This window comes from Eptatretus burgeri, chromosome 14, assembly GCF_056783735.1.
Source record: "Eptatretus burgeri isolate ZD-2024b chromosome 14, Ebu_testis_v1, whole genome shotgun sequence".
NCBI lineage: Eukaryota > Metazoa > Chordata > Myxini > Myxiniformes > Myxinidae > Eptatretus > Eptatretus burgeri.
Window position 1 is genome coordinate 59775606 of NC_140974.1, and position 12976 is coordinate 59788581.

Genomic DNA, 12976 nt, shown 5'->3' on the forward strand with positions numbered 1-12976 from the left:
GTTTGGTATACGTGAGTAGAACGCTAAAGTACGCTATCATACGTCATAGTAAGTAGAGTACGTCAAGAAATTTTAAACATGTTCAAAATTTTACGACGTACTCGGCGTATGACACACGTTCCGCATGCGATGGGGATAAGTTTTACACACGATATGTGGACGCTTACACACGTCCACAAATGCTACTTATAAGCTACTCATAAGTCGAAACACGTCGCGGTAATGTCTTTTTTACGCGAAACTTATTTCTAACTTATGTTTGACGTGCTTTGAACCAATTCTTTACGTAGTCCCAACACACATCGACGTATGTAGACGTATTCCAATGACGTCTTCCGGTCGACAAAAAAAATAAATTAACGTGTTTCTAGCTTACAACTGCCATATAAAGACGTGTTCCCAGCGATTTTGGGAATTGGTATATAAAAATGCTGCTCATAAAAGGGGAACCCAACAGTGTTTTCGAGTCCTTTTTGAGTTGATGTCCATGTCAGCAGTAACAGTATCAGTATCAGTATTAGTATTAGTATTCGTAGTAGTTTGTTCATGTTGGCAGTAGTAGGTGAGTGTGAGGGGGAGGGTGTGGGTTATGATGGATCCTCCTTGCGTCCGCGTGTCCACGGGTAGGAGACATCTTTTCACCATTGTTCGAAGTTCTTCGCGCCAAATTTTTTATGGGGCTTTTTCAACAATGAGCTATAGCTTGTTTTTACGATTTACGTCTATTCATAACGGGTTGGACAAATGCACAATGAACTAATAATGTGCATAGAGCGCTTTGATTACTTATAGATACGATATACCAACGAATAATTAATTATCGTGAAGCCGGCGTTCACAAACTATGCCCAACGATAGCCTAACTTATCCATATCGTGTGGCAGTTTATCTTTGCCGGTGACGTAGGGTTTGCTATTCATAGGCTGCCACTCAACGATTTAAATGGCTGCATCTCCACTATTGAAAGTAGACGCTTGCGCTCAACAATTGGATTTTTTTTTACACTCAACGACTTTTAAACGGTACCACTCAGCTATTTTCATTGTTTACAATGAACGATTTAAATTGCTGTCACTCGCCTTTGTTTTTTGACGCTGGGGTTTGGAAATTTGAAGCGTTTCTTCTGAACGTGTTAAAACACTCAAACTCGACTATTTTAAATCGACGCTGCCGATGGACAATTGGAATCATAGCCAAGCTAGACATCGAAGTGTGAACATCCTCGTCATGCCGAAGAAAAGTTTGAAGAATGCTGCAAATAAGTGTCCTGGCCGTGGCCGTGGACGCTGATGCAAGGACGATCCATTATACCGACGTCTTTCAGCCTATGAGTAACTTAAAATTAATGTCTGTCGATGTGTGGCAACGATCGCGTAACGTGCCAACAACACGTTAATCATAGGTTAGAAATAAGTTTCGGGTACGCTAAACATTACCTCGGCGTGTCTCAACTTATGATTAACTTACAAGTAGCATGTGTTGACGTCTGTCAACGATCGCAGACCGTGCATACAACTTGTGGCCAGCGTAGCGGAACGTGTGAGTCATACGCCGGCATACGTCGTAAATTTCAAGCATGAAAAAATTTGAGGACAACCGAAAAGTACAACGTTTAAAGCCAACGTACAACGACGTATGGCAGTGTTTTTCAGCGTGCTCTCAATGTTATCAAAACTTACCCATAACGTATTCAACGTGTGCCAGCGTTTTAGAAAAAAAATTCAAAAATCGGCATACGTTGGCTAAAACGTCAAGGTGTGACTGGGCCTTAAGCCAACAGCCATCCATATCTCGTGCCCAACAGTGTCTGTGGACAACCTCCTGCAGTTGGCTTACTTTTTCTCGGAGGTTGGTGGCAGGATTAGCACTCCGACCACCGAAAAACACTTTATTCCGCAAAACCTACAAACACAAAGAAAACTGAAAACCAACTCTGTGGGAGAACCACTTGTGCTGCTGCCATTTGCAGTGCAGCTCACCCGATGATGGGATTGGGGCAAAGCCTTCGGAACCCCCATTCCTTGATGATAGTAGGAAAAGCATGAGGTAAATTTCCTGGACAGATTGTGGTGGTGTGTGGTGGAGTGGTGCTGAGGTCTCATCCACTAGATGGTTGTATCCTTGGTTTAACCTGAGGGGGTCCCTTCGAGTGGGTGCCTGAAATGTCCTACCCTGAAGAGAGGATGATCACCTGTCTCTGTTATCATCTGAGCGCCAACGTTTGAGCATCAGTATTGCAACACTCTCTGAGGTTCGGAGACCGTATAGTAGTGACATCATGGTGGGTGGTTACACCTACTATTGGTCAGGTCACTCTGATAGTTACCACACCCAAGGATTTGCTGTAACTGTGTCCAACAAGTTAACTCCCATGAGAATTGAGGTAACACCGGTCAATGAGCATATTATGAGACTGAGGATTCGTCACTCCTTGGATGTCATTTTCCTGGTCTCTCCATATGCTTCGAATGAGGTGAGTGATCTCACTGTGAAGGAGGCATGTTATGCCACGCTCGACTTCATGGTTGATCAGTGCCCCAGACGAGATACCCTTCTAGTCTAGGGAGATATCAATGCATCGACTGGCACTGATAGGGATGGTTATGAGACATGTGTTGGTCCCCCATGCATCTGGAGCTGTGAAGCAGAACCACTAAGTTCCTTCACTTTGCAAGAAGTCGTGGATTTTGGGTGGCTGGTTCATGGTTTCAGTGCCCAGTCTCATCACTGGACTTGGTATTCCAACGCTGGTGGTGTGGCAGGGTTGATTGACCATGCACTCATTGATGGTCGCTGGAGGATGATCCAGAACTGCAGGGTCTACCGGAGTACCCAGTTCCTCAATACTGACCACAGGCTTGTTGTAGCATCTCTGAATTTGCAGCTTAAATCCAAGATAATGCTACCATCCCAGCCTAGGTTGGACGTTGACAAGCTCAGGGATAAGTGTGTAGCTGAGCAGTTTGCAAACAGGCCGAATGGGGATTTGGGGGGTCTGTGTGCTGTGCAGAATCCTGAAGAGTCGTGGAGTGCCTTCAACACTACCATCTTTGATGTTGCTGGCAGATGTCTTAGAACCCACCATCAGGAGAAGAGGAACTTTGTCTCCCAAGGGACACTGAACACCATTGTTCAGAGTCGCAGGGCCAGGCTTACTGACAAAGCTGAGCTGTTCAGGGAGTTGAGGTGTAAAACTGAAGGTGTGCTGAGGGCGGACAAGGAGGCCGATGTGTGAGCAATCTGTGAAGGGTGAGCATCACCTATGGGTGAGTGATTCCAGTCATGCTTACAGAGGAATTAGTGCATTGCATTCCTCCAAGTCCTTCCCCTCGGTGTGCTGCTGTTAGAGCCAGTTACTTTGAGCGGCTGTCACAGGCTGAACCACCAGCTGTTGAGGTGAATGTCAGAGGTATAATTATCTCCATTGCTAAACCTCCAATCAACTGTGAACCACCTGCATTTGTGGAAACACAGGCTGTGGTGAATCATTTGAAAGGTAGTAAAGCTCCAGGGATCTGTAGCATCCATGCTGAACTTCTCAAGGCTGGTGGAAATGCTACATTGGTATCATTGCATGCAGTTCTGTGCTCTGTTTGGAGCACAGACATCATCCCAACTGACTGGAAAAGGGGCCTCATTGTCCCTCTCTGGAAAAGGATGGGTGATTGCCAGGACTGCAACAACAACCGAGGGGTGACGCACCTCTCAGTGCTGGGCAAGGTCTTTGCTCGGATAATTCTTCATGAGGCTTGCCACCACCTGCTCGAGCACCAGCACCCAAAGCATTCGGGATTTGCACCAAATAATCAACAATTGACCATATCCTTGCCCTCTGGGTCCTCACTGAAAGTAGACAAGAGTTTCGGCAGAGGCTGCTTGCAACCTTTGTTGATCCCCACAAAGCATTTGATTCAGTGAGGATTCCCAGTCTTCTGGAGGATTCTTGGTCTTTGCGGAGTGCCACCAAAGTTGATCGATCTGATTTCTGAACTATAATCTGGTCCTGAGAGTGCTGTGAGGTGTGGTGGTTCCATCACCAACTTATTTCCAGTTGTTACTGGAGTTCTTCAGGGGTGTGTATTGGCCCCTACACTCTTCAATGCTTGCATGGACTAGATTCTGTGGAAGATGTCAGAGAGATCAAGCTGCGGTGCATCGCTTGGGAATGTCAAGATCTCTGACCTTAATTTTGCAGATGATAATCTCATTCTTGCAGAAACACTGGATGTCCTTGTAGAAACACCACTTGGACTACATGTTTCCTGGGTCAAAACAAAGATCCAGGATTTCAATGACATCTTGGATACTACCTTCTTGTCTGTACCCATTTGTGATGAGAATGTTGAGGTTCCAAAGAGATTCACTTTCCTTGGCAGTGATATTCATGTCTCCGCAGGTTGTGTGCCAGAGGTCAATAGACATCTGAGTTTGGCCTGGTGAGTCATGGATTCACTGGATCAGGGGTGTTGTGCTGTCGGTGTCTATTCAGGAGTATGAAAGTCCGAGTCTTCAGGTTCTTGGTGCTTTCAGTCTTGCTCTATGGATGTGAGACTTGGACTCTGACAAAGTATCTGAGACAAAGACTTAACTCCTTCAGTTAAAGGTCTCTTTGGAGAATCCTTGGCTATCACTGGTCAGACTTTGCGTGCAATGAGTGGCTGCTGAGAGATTCAAATGAGATTTGTAACCTCGATAGTCCATGAACGTCAGCTGCGGCTGTATGGGCATGTGGCTCGATTTTCTGAGGCTGATCCTGCTCACCAGATTCTCTTAGTGAGGAAGCCTCGTGATTGGTGAAGGTCAAAGGGATGACTGCGTGTCATGGTTGCAGCTGGTTGATCAGCATCTCAAGGAAATGGGGATGGGCCAGTCATCTGCCTGGGGGATGGCCGGGCGGAGGCCCCTGGAGTACCGATGGAAAGTGGACGCAGTGACACACTGCCTCCGCGCATGCTCCCACACCTAACCTACCTATCCTTTTACTTTTCTTGATATCTTGCTGTTTACCATTATTCCCTCCACTCTTATCCACACGTTCGGACCCATCTGAATCCTCCTCCGCACCTCTGCTTCAGACTTACCATCTCCGATCACTGTTCCTCTGAGATACTCAAACTTATTTCCCTGCCTGATTTCCTTCCCTTCTAACCTGATATTCATTTTTTGTCTGCTGCCAGACCCACATCACCACAGTCTTCTCCAGACTCATCCTCAGCCCAAGCTTCCCAAATGCATCCTTCCACTCCCCCAGTAATTCCTGCATCTCCTTCACACTCGCCATCACAACAACCAAATCATCTGCATACAGCATCCTCCCCATACTACTCAAGCTCACCTTCCTCCTTATCAACTCCATCACCATGATAAACATGAGTGGGCTGAGAGAACTTCGCTGCCTCAAACCAATGTTCACACTGAACTCCTCAGACATCCCAGGACCAACCAAGACTCTTCTTTGCATTCCCTTGTACATCCTTTCCACCAACCTAACTTCTGCATCTGGAGCTCCCATCCATCTCAGTGTCGCCATCACCATCTCTCTCAGGACAGTGTCGTTGGCCTTCTCCAGGTCCACAACTCCCAATGCCATCTCACCTTGCACTTCCAATCTCAATAGTGAGAACATCGATGATTAAAAGGAAATATGCTGAAAAGTAAGAACTAATTGGTGAAACTGAGGGAGAAGCAGAAAGAGGAAAAATAATGAACATTGTGAATAGGAAGTTGAAGAGAGGGAAGAAAGTAACTCACAGGTGGTCCGGGAAATCCTTTTAAACCAGGTGGTCCTGGAGGTCCTATAATACCCTGCACCCAACACACAGTGGCAATGACAGGGCCTGCAGGGTGTGACCAGGTTATCAGCATAATTAAGTGTGTTATGATTTTTACTGAGCAATGCAGTAAATGTCAACCCAACTATAACTGATGTTTATTGTATTTTTTTGTATACATTGTTGAGGCTCGTATGAGAACAAACACACAGAACGCACAACAAGTGCGGCAGGAGACAAGAGGGGTGGGAGAGGTATGGACAAAACAGTGGGAAACAGACATTAGGAGATCTGTGGAAGGGAGAGGGATGGGGCAGGGTACACAGGGTAAACAACATGGACACCACAGGGACTTTCAGGACCTTACACGACAGGGAACTTTCGGGAAGGAAAGCAGGAAATTTGAAGGAGGTGGGTTTGGGGTGGATTAACGGGGGTAGAAAAGATCATGGTTTAGGATGGTGGAAGATAAGAGGTGGTGGTGAACAGCTGTTTTGAAGTCCTGGAGGAAAGAGTGGGATTGAAGAGAGTGTGGGAGTTTGTTCCAAAGGCGGGAAAAAGAGGAATGAAAGAGTGAAGGTGAGCAGTGAGTCATGATTTTAGTAGTTTATCAGAAGGGGGTTGCTGACGGACCTTGAGCTCCCTGCAAAAACAATGGGGGGATAGATCGCAGACAGAGCGGGGAAGGGGCGGCGAGACCAGAGAGGAGATGGGAAAAGACAGAAAGACCACTGACCTGAATACGGTGAGAGAGTGAGAGGCCCAAAGACTCAGCCTCATCGCTGAAGATACCAATGATCCTAAATGCCTTGGTTTCTACAGCGTGAGGCCAAGAAAAGTGAGAGATGGGAGCACCAGCTCACAGGGGAGAGTAGTACTCCATCAGGCTGCAGATGAATGCTTTTAATGTGGTCAGGAGCTCAGGTGGGCTGAGGAAGTTCTGTGCACGATGGAGGATGCTCAGTCGGCGACTGGCTTTGGAGGCCAGTTTTGAAATATGGCTTTCTCAGGAAAGATCATGGCAGATAGTGAGACCCAGAAGCTTGAATGAAAGGACTTCTTCAAGAGGGTTGTTGGGAAAGTAGATGGGGGGGGGGGGGTCCAGACGGTTCTTTCAGAGAGACAAAGTGAGAGTGTTAGATTTGTCAGGATTGAAAGACAATGTTCCACGTGTTGGACCAGTTTGTAATTTTATCCAGATCTGCAGAGAGCAAAGAAGCTGCTGCTTGCTCTTCCAAGGGATGACATATGGTACGGTAGAGGGTGGAGTCATCAGCAAGAGGATAAAGAGGATTTTCCAGAGTTGGAGAGATCATTGATAAAAACCAGAAAAACAACAGGGCCCAGAACACTGCCTTGAGGAACTCCAGCCTGGATAGGAAGAGGGGATGAGAGAATTCCATTTGGGGCCACACGTTGGCTGCTACAGGAGAGGAAGTCTGCAAGCCATGAGTGGAGATGGCCTTGGATATCATAGGAAGAGAGTTTGGTGAGCAGGGCAGGGTGCCAGACCGTTTTGAAAGCACGCGATATGTCGAGGGAGATGTTTCTGATTTCATATCTGGCATTGAGGACCTCCATCCATTGTTGGGAGCACAGAAGCAGCATATCCAAGGTAGAGTGACCTGGTCTGAATCTGAATTGATGATCAGAAATCAAGCAATTGGAGAAGAGGAAGGATTTAATGTCGGAAGCAATGATTGGTTCCATAATCTTGCCGATGATTGCGAGAAGGCTGATTTGTCTGAAGTTGCAGGGATCTGTTTTTGCACCTTTTTTATGCAGAGCAGTAATGTTTGCTGATTTCCAAGCAGACGGCGGATGACATTGAGCAAATGAGAGGGTGAATAGAACAGAGAGAGAGGGTGAGCAAGAGCAGAAGAGCAGGTTTTTCGGACACGTGGACTGATGCCGGCTGGACCGGTTGCAGAATCTGAGTCGAGGTTTGACAGCAAGCTCTCCACTTTGTCAGGATAAAATAAAAGGACATAGAGTCCCTGGACAGCTGGGTGTGACTGGGTAAGGTGGGTGCAGAAAGCAATGGGTTTCGGACACAAGATTTAGATGCAAACACCGAGTTTAGGCATTCAGCCTTTTCATGTGTGGTGTCAGCTGTGTGGCCATTTGAAGTAAGGGAGGAGATGGAGGGGGAACATACACCAGAAACAGATTTAACTAGACGCCACCAGGATTTGGAGGAGTCGAAAGGTTTAAGAGTTCAGACTTGAGATTAGAAAGATGATGTTTTCTGGCTCTCCTGAGGGTAGACACACACTTGTTCCGAGCTTTATGGAAGGAACCGAGATTATCCTCAGTTGGATTTGCTTTCCTTGAGGGAAAGGCAAGTTGTTCCAGGACAACTGTCTCACTACAAGCTTCAGTGTACAATGAGCAGGAGGGAGGGTAGGACAACTGAAGACGAGAGGGGATAAATCTGTGCATGAAACTGTTTGCCTTTGTGTGAAAAAGAGTCGGCTTAGGATCCATCCTGGCAGTGATGCCTAAGTTCAAATACTCATCTTTGCAAAGTATATTTCAACATTTTGTTGTCAAATATTTCATGCTGAAGTTTTCTGTGAGCCAAAACAAGTGCATAGAACAATAAAACAAACCAGTGTGTGAAAGGCAAATGGTATTCAAGTGAAGACTTACTGGGAATCCCTCCTCTCCCATGTCACCCTCTGCACCATCCTGCCCCTGCATTACAAAGGCACATTAGCACAGTCTCTCACCTGCAAACTTCAACCTGACTCTATCACCAGATACCAGTCAAACAAGTACTATAGGTTTAACAAACACTACAGTTCACATTGTGGTATTGTTTGTGGTCAGGGGGTGGGGGTGGGGGAGGAAGGAAGGGGGTGGAGGGAGGGAGGGATCCATAGATACATCGTGTTATGTATCGTGTGGACCATGTGATCAATGAGGGTAGAGTTACTCTTGTATTAAGTATCTGTCAAGAGTTAATTTGCATGGTAAAACGTGCACTGAGGACACAGTGATTGTCAACCTTAGAGCAGAAAAGAGTAAGGTTGTGCTGTGTAAAACCTCCTGTGGAGATGAGGCAACATGGAGGATTTTGGCACAAAAAGGCACATGGAAAATGCATCGCTCTTTAAATGGGACACCATCATGAACTGTTTGGCTGACAGATCGCAAGCCATGGCGGAAATTGTCACGTCAGGCCAGATTAGATCTGTGATTTGCAACAGGCACCATGTAAACCTGTACTAACCTGTTTCATGGTCGGGTCGGCGGTGACTAAACCGTCTCCCCCATCAGGTTTCCTGGTGAGGGGGGTGTATGGATATGGACACGCAGCAGGATTAAAAACAAAACCTGTCAAAGGGCGGAGGAGCTCCTTGTGAGCCAACGGCCATCCATATCTCGTGCCCAACTGTGTCTGTGGATGTCCTCCTGCAGTTGGGTTACATTTTTTAGGAGGTTGGTGGCAGGAATTGCACTCTGGCCACCATAAAACACTTCGTTACGCAAAACCCACAAGTGCAAAGTAAACTGAAAACCCACTCCGTGGGACTCCCTCATGTGCTGCTGCCCTTCCAGGGCAGCTCACCAGATGACAGGATTAGGGCAAAGCCTTTGGGACCGCCATTCCTTGATGATAGGAGGAAAAGCACGGGGTAAACTTCCTGGGTCAGATTGCAGTGGTGTATAACGGAGAAGTGCTGAGGTGTCATCCACCAGACGGCGGTCTCCCTGGGTTAACCTGAGGTGGTTCCTTCGGCTGGGTACCTGGAATGTCCTATCCCTAAGAGAGGATGATCACTTGTCTCCATTATCATCTGAGCTTCAGCGTTTGAACATTGGTATTAGAGCGCTCTCTGAGGTTCAGAGACCGGATAGTGCTGAGATCATGGTGGGTGGTTTCACGTACTATTGGTCTGGTCACTCTGATGGTTACTGTGCCCAAGGTGTTGCTGCAGCTGTGTTCAGCAAGCTGACTCCATTGATAATTGAGGTAACACCGGTCAATGAGCATATTATGAGATGAAGGATTCGTCACTCCTTGGGTGTCGTTTCCCTATTCTCTGGATATGCTCCGACTGAGGCAAGTGATCTCACCCTGAAGGACGCAGTCTATGCCATGCTTGAGTCTGTGGTTGATCAGTGCCCCAGGTGAGATACTCTTATAGTCTTGGGGGATTGCAATGCATCAACTGGCACTGATTGGGATGGTTATGAAACGTGTGTTGGTCCCAATGGATCTGGAACTGTGAAGCAGAATAGCACGAAGTTCGTTGACTTTGCAAGAAGTTGTGGACTTTGGGTGGCTGATTCATGGTTTCAGCGCCCACAGGCTCATCACTGGACTTGGTATTCCAATGCTGGTGGTGTGGCAAAGGAGATTGTCCATGTGCTCGATGACGGTCGCTGGAGGATGATCCAGAACTGCAGGGTCGACGGGAGTGCTGAGTTCCTTAACAATGACCACAGGATTGTTGTAGCAACTCTGAAGTTGCAGCTTAAATCCAGGAGAATGGTACGATCCAAGCAAAAAGATGAGAGGGTAGCTGAAGAGTTAGTGAGCAGGGTGAGTGGGGATTTGGGGGTTCTGGGTGCTTTAGCGAATCCTGAAGAGTTGTGGAGCACCTTTAAGACTACTATTCTTGATCTTACAAAGGATGAAGACTACTACCTGTGTCACAGGGCTAGGCTTATTGGCAGAGTTGAGCTGTTCAGGGAGTTGAGGCATGACACTGTACATGCACTGAGGGTGTACAAGGAGGCCAAAGTGCAAAGAATCTGTGAGAGGGTAGAGCATCACCTGTGGTCAAGTGATTCTTGCCCTGTTTATAGGGGAATTCATGCATTGCATTCCTCTAAGCCCGTCCCTTTGTATTCTGCAGTTAGAGAGGAGGGTGGTGGGTTCTTGACAGAGGAGTCCGAGGTGAAGGTCCGCTGGGCCAGTTACTTTGAGCGGCTGCACCAGGCTAATCCACCAGCTGTTGAGTTAGATATCAGGGGTGTTACAATCACTATTGCTGACCCTCCAATCAACTGTGATCCACCTTCGTTTGTGGAAACACAGCCTGCGGTGAACTGGTTGAAATGGGGCAAAGCTCCTGGGTTCAGTGGCATCCATGCTGAATTTCTCAAGGCTGGTGGAAATGCTGTACTCCTGTTGTTGCATGCAGTTCTGTGCTCTGCTTGGAACACAGGCATCAACCAAAGTGACTGAAAGAGGGGCCTTATTGTCCCTCTCCAGAAAGGGAAGGGTGTTCGCCAGGACTGCAAGAACTACTGATGGGTGACGCTGCTCTCAGTGCCGGGCAAGGTCTTTGCTCAGGCAACTTTTGATAGGGGTCACCACCATCTTCTTTCGCACCAGCGTCCTGAGCAGTCAGGCTTTACACTAAAGAGGTGAATGATAGACCGTATCCTTGCTCTTTGGATCCTTACCGAATGCAGATGAGTGTTTCGGCAGGGGCTGCTTGCAGCCTATGTTGATCTCTGCATAGCATTTGATTCAGTGAATTGGGATGCACCTTGGAGGATTCTTCGTCTTTATGGTGTGCCTCCAAAACTGATCGATTTGATGTCTGAACTATACTCTGGTACTGAAAATGCGGTGAGATGTGGTGATTCCATCTCTGACGTATTTCCGGTTGTTGGAGTTTGTCAGGGGTGTGTACTGATCCCCCACTTGTCAGCACTTGCATGGACTGGATTCTGGGGAGGATGTCAGAGAGATAAAGATGTGTTGCATCGTTTGGGAATGTCAAGATCTCTGACCATGATTTCGCAGATGATGCAGTCATCCTTGCGGAGACTCCAGACATCCTTTTGGGGGCCTTGAGGTGTTGAATGAGGAGTCAGAGCCGCTGGGATTACGGGTTTCCTGGGTCAAAACTAAGATCCAGGCTTTCAATGACATTTTGGATGCTGCTGTCTTGTCTGTACCTGTTTGTGGTGAGGATGTTGAGGTCACGGAGAGATTAACTTACCTTGGCAGTGATATTCATGTCTCCGCTGGCTGTGAGCCAGAGTTCAATTGATGTCTGCATTGGGCCTGGGGAGTCATGGATACACTGGATCATTGGGTGCGGCACTGTCAGTACCTGTGCAGAAGGATGAAAGTTCACGTCTTCATGTCCTTGGTGCTTCCAGTCTTGCTCTACGGATGTGAGACCTGGACACTAACCAGGGGTCTGAGATGGTGACTTAACTCCTTCTGTACCAGGTCTCTTCAGAGAATCCTTGGCTATCGCTGGTCAGATTTTATGTCGAATGAGCAGTTGCTAAGAGAGACTCAAATGAGATTTGTTACCTATATAGTCCATGAGCGTCAGCTGCAGATGGATGGACATGTGGCTTGTTTTTCTGATGCTAATCCTGCTCACCAGATTCCTTCAGCGAGTGAGCCTCATAAGTGGAGGAGGTCAATGGGCCGACCATGTGTTTTTTTTTTTGTATACCTTGTCGAGGCTCGTATGAGAGCGAACACAATGCACAGCAAGGGGGCATGAGACAAGAGGGACGGGAGTGGTAGGGACAAAACAGTGGGGAACAGACACATTAGGAGATCTGTGGAAGGGATAGGGATGGGGAACATGGGGAAGAGAAGATGAACATTACAGGGACTTTCAGGAAAGAAAGCAGGGGAATTGAAGGAAGTGGGCTTGGGTGGATTATCGGGGGTAGAAAAGATCGAGGATTTGGATGGGGGATGATAAGAGGTGGTGGTGAACAGCTGTTTTGAAAGCCTGGAGGGAAGAATGGGAAAGAATAGAGTGAGGGAGTTTATTCCAAAGGCGGGAAAAAAGAGGAATGAAAGAGTGAAGGTGAGCAGTGATTCGTGATTTTGGTAGTTTTACCAGAAGGTGGTTGTTGGCGGACCTTGAGCGCCCTGTGGAAATGTGGTGGGGACAAATCGCAGAGAGAGCAGGGGAGGGGGGGCAAGGCTGGAGAGGAGACGGTAGAAGACAGAAAGACCACCGACCAACCTGCGGTGATTGAGTGAGAGGCCCAAAGACTCAGCCTCATTGCGGGAGATGCCGATGATCCGAAATGCCCTGGTTTCTACAGCGTGAAGCCGAGAAAGGTGGGAGGCAGGAACACCAGCCCAGAAGGGAGAGCAGTACTCCATCAGGCTATGGACAAAAGCTTTGTAAGTGGTCAGGAGCTCAAGAGGGCCGAGGAAGGACTTTGCACGACGAAGGATTCCCAGTCGGCGACTGGCTTTG

General features: G+C 47.5%; 1 protein-coding gene across 10 annotated transcripts in view; it reads right to left on the minus strand.

The window, feature by feature from the left end:
• The window catches only part of COL27A1 (collagen type XXVII alpha 1 chain), a 216149-nt gene that overhangs the window by 70834 nt on the left and 132339 nt on the right, over positions 1–12976 (minus strand). For all 10 annotated transcript variants that reach the window (XR_015051287.1, XR_015051288.1, XM_085855093.1 and 7 more), the window contains 2 exons: positions 8424–8468; positions 5752–5805 (listed from right to left, as the gene is read on the minus strand). Coding sequence is in view for 8 of the 10 variants with exons in the window: in XM_085855093.1 (XP_085711219.1) it covers positions 5752–5805; positions 8424–8468 (99 nt within the window). In the remaining 2 variants the exon portion in view is untranslated. The remainder of the gene's footprint in view (positions 1–5751; positions 5806–8423; positions 8469–12976) is intronic.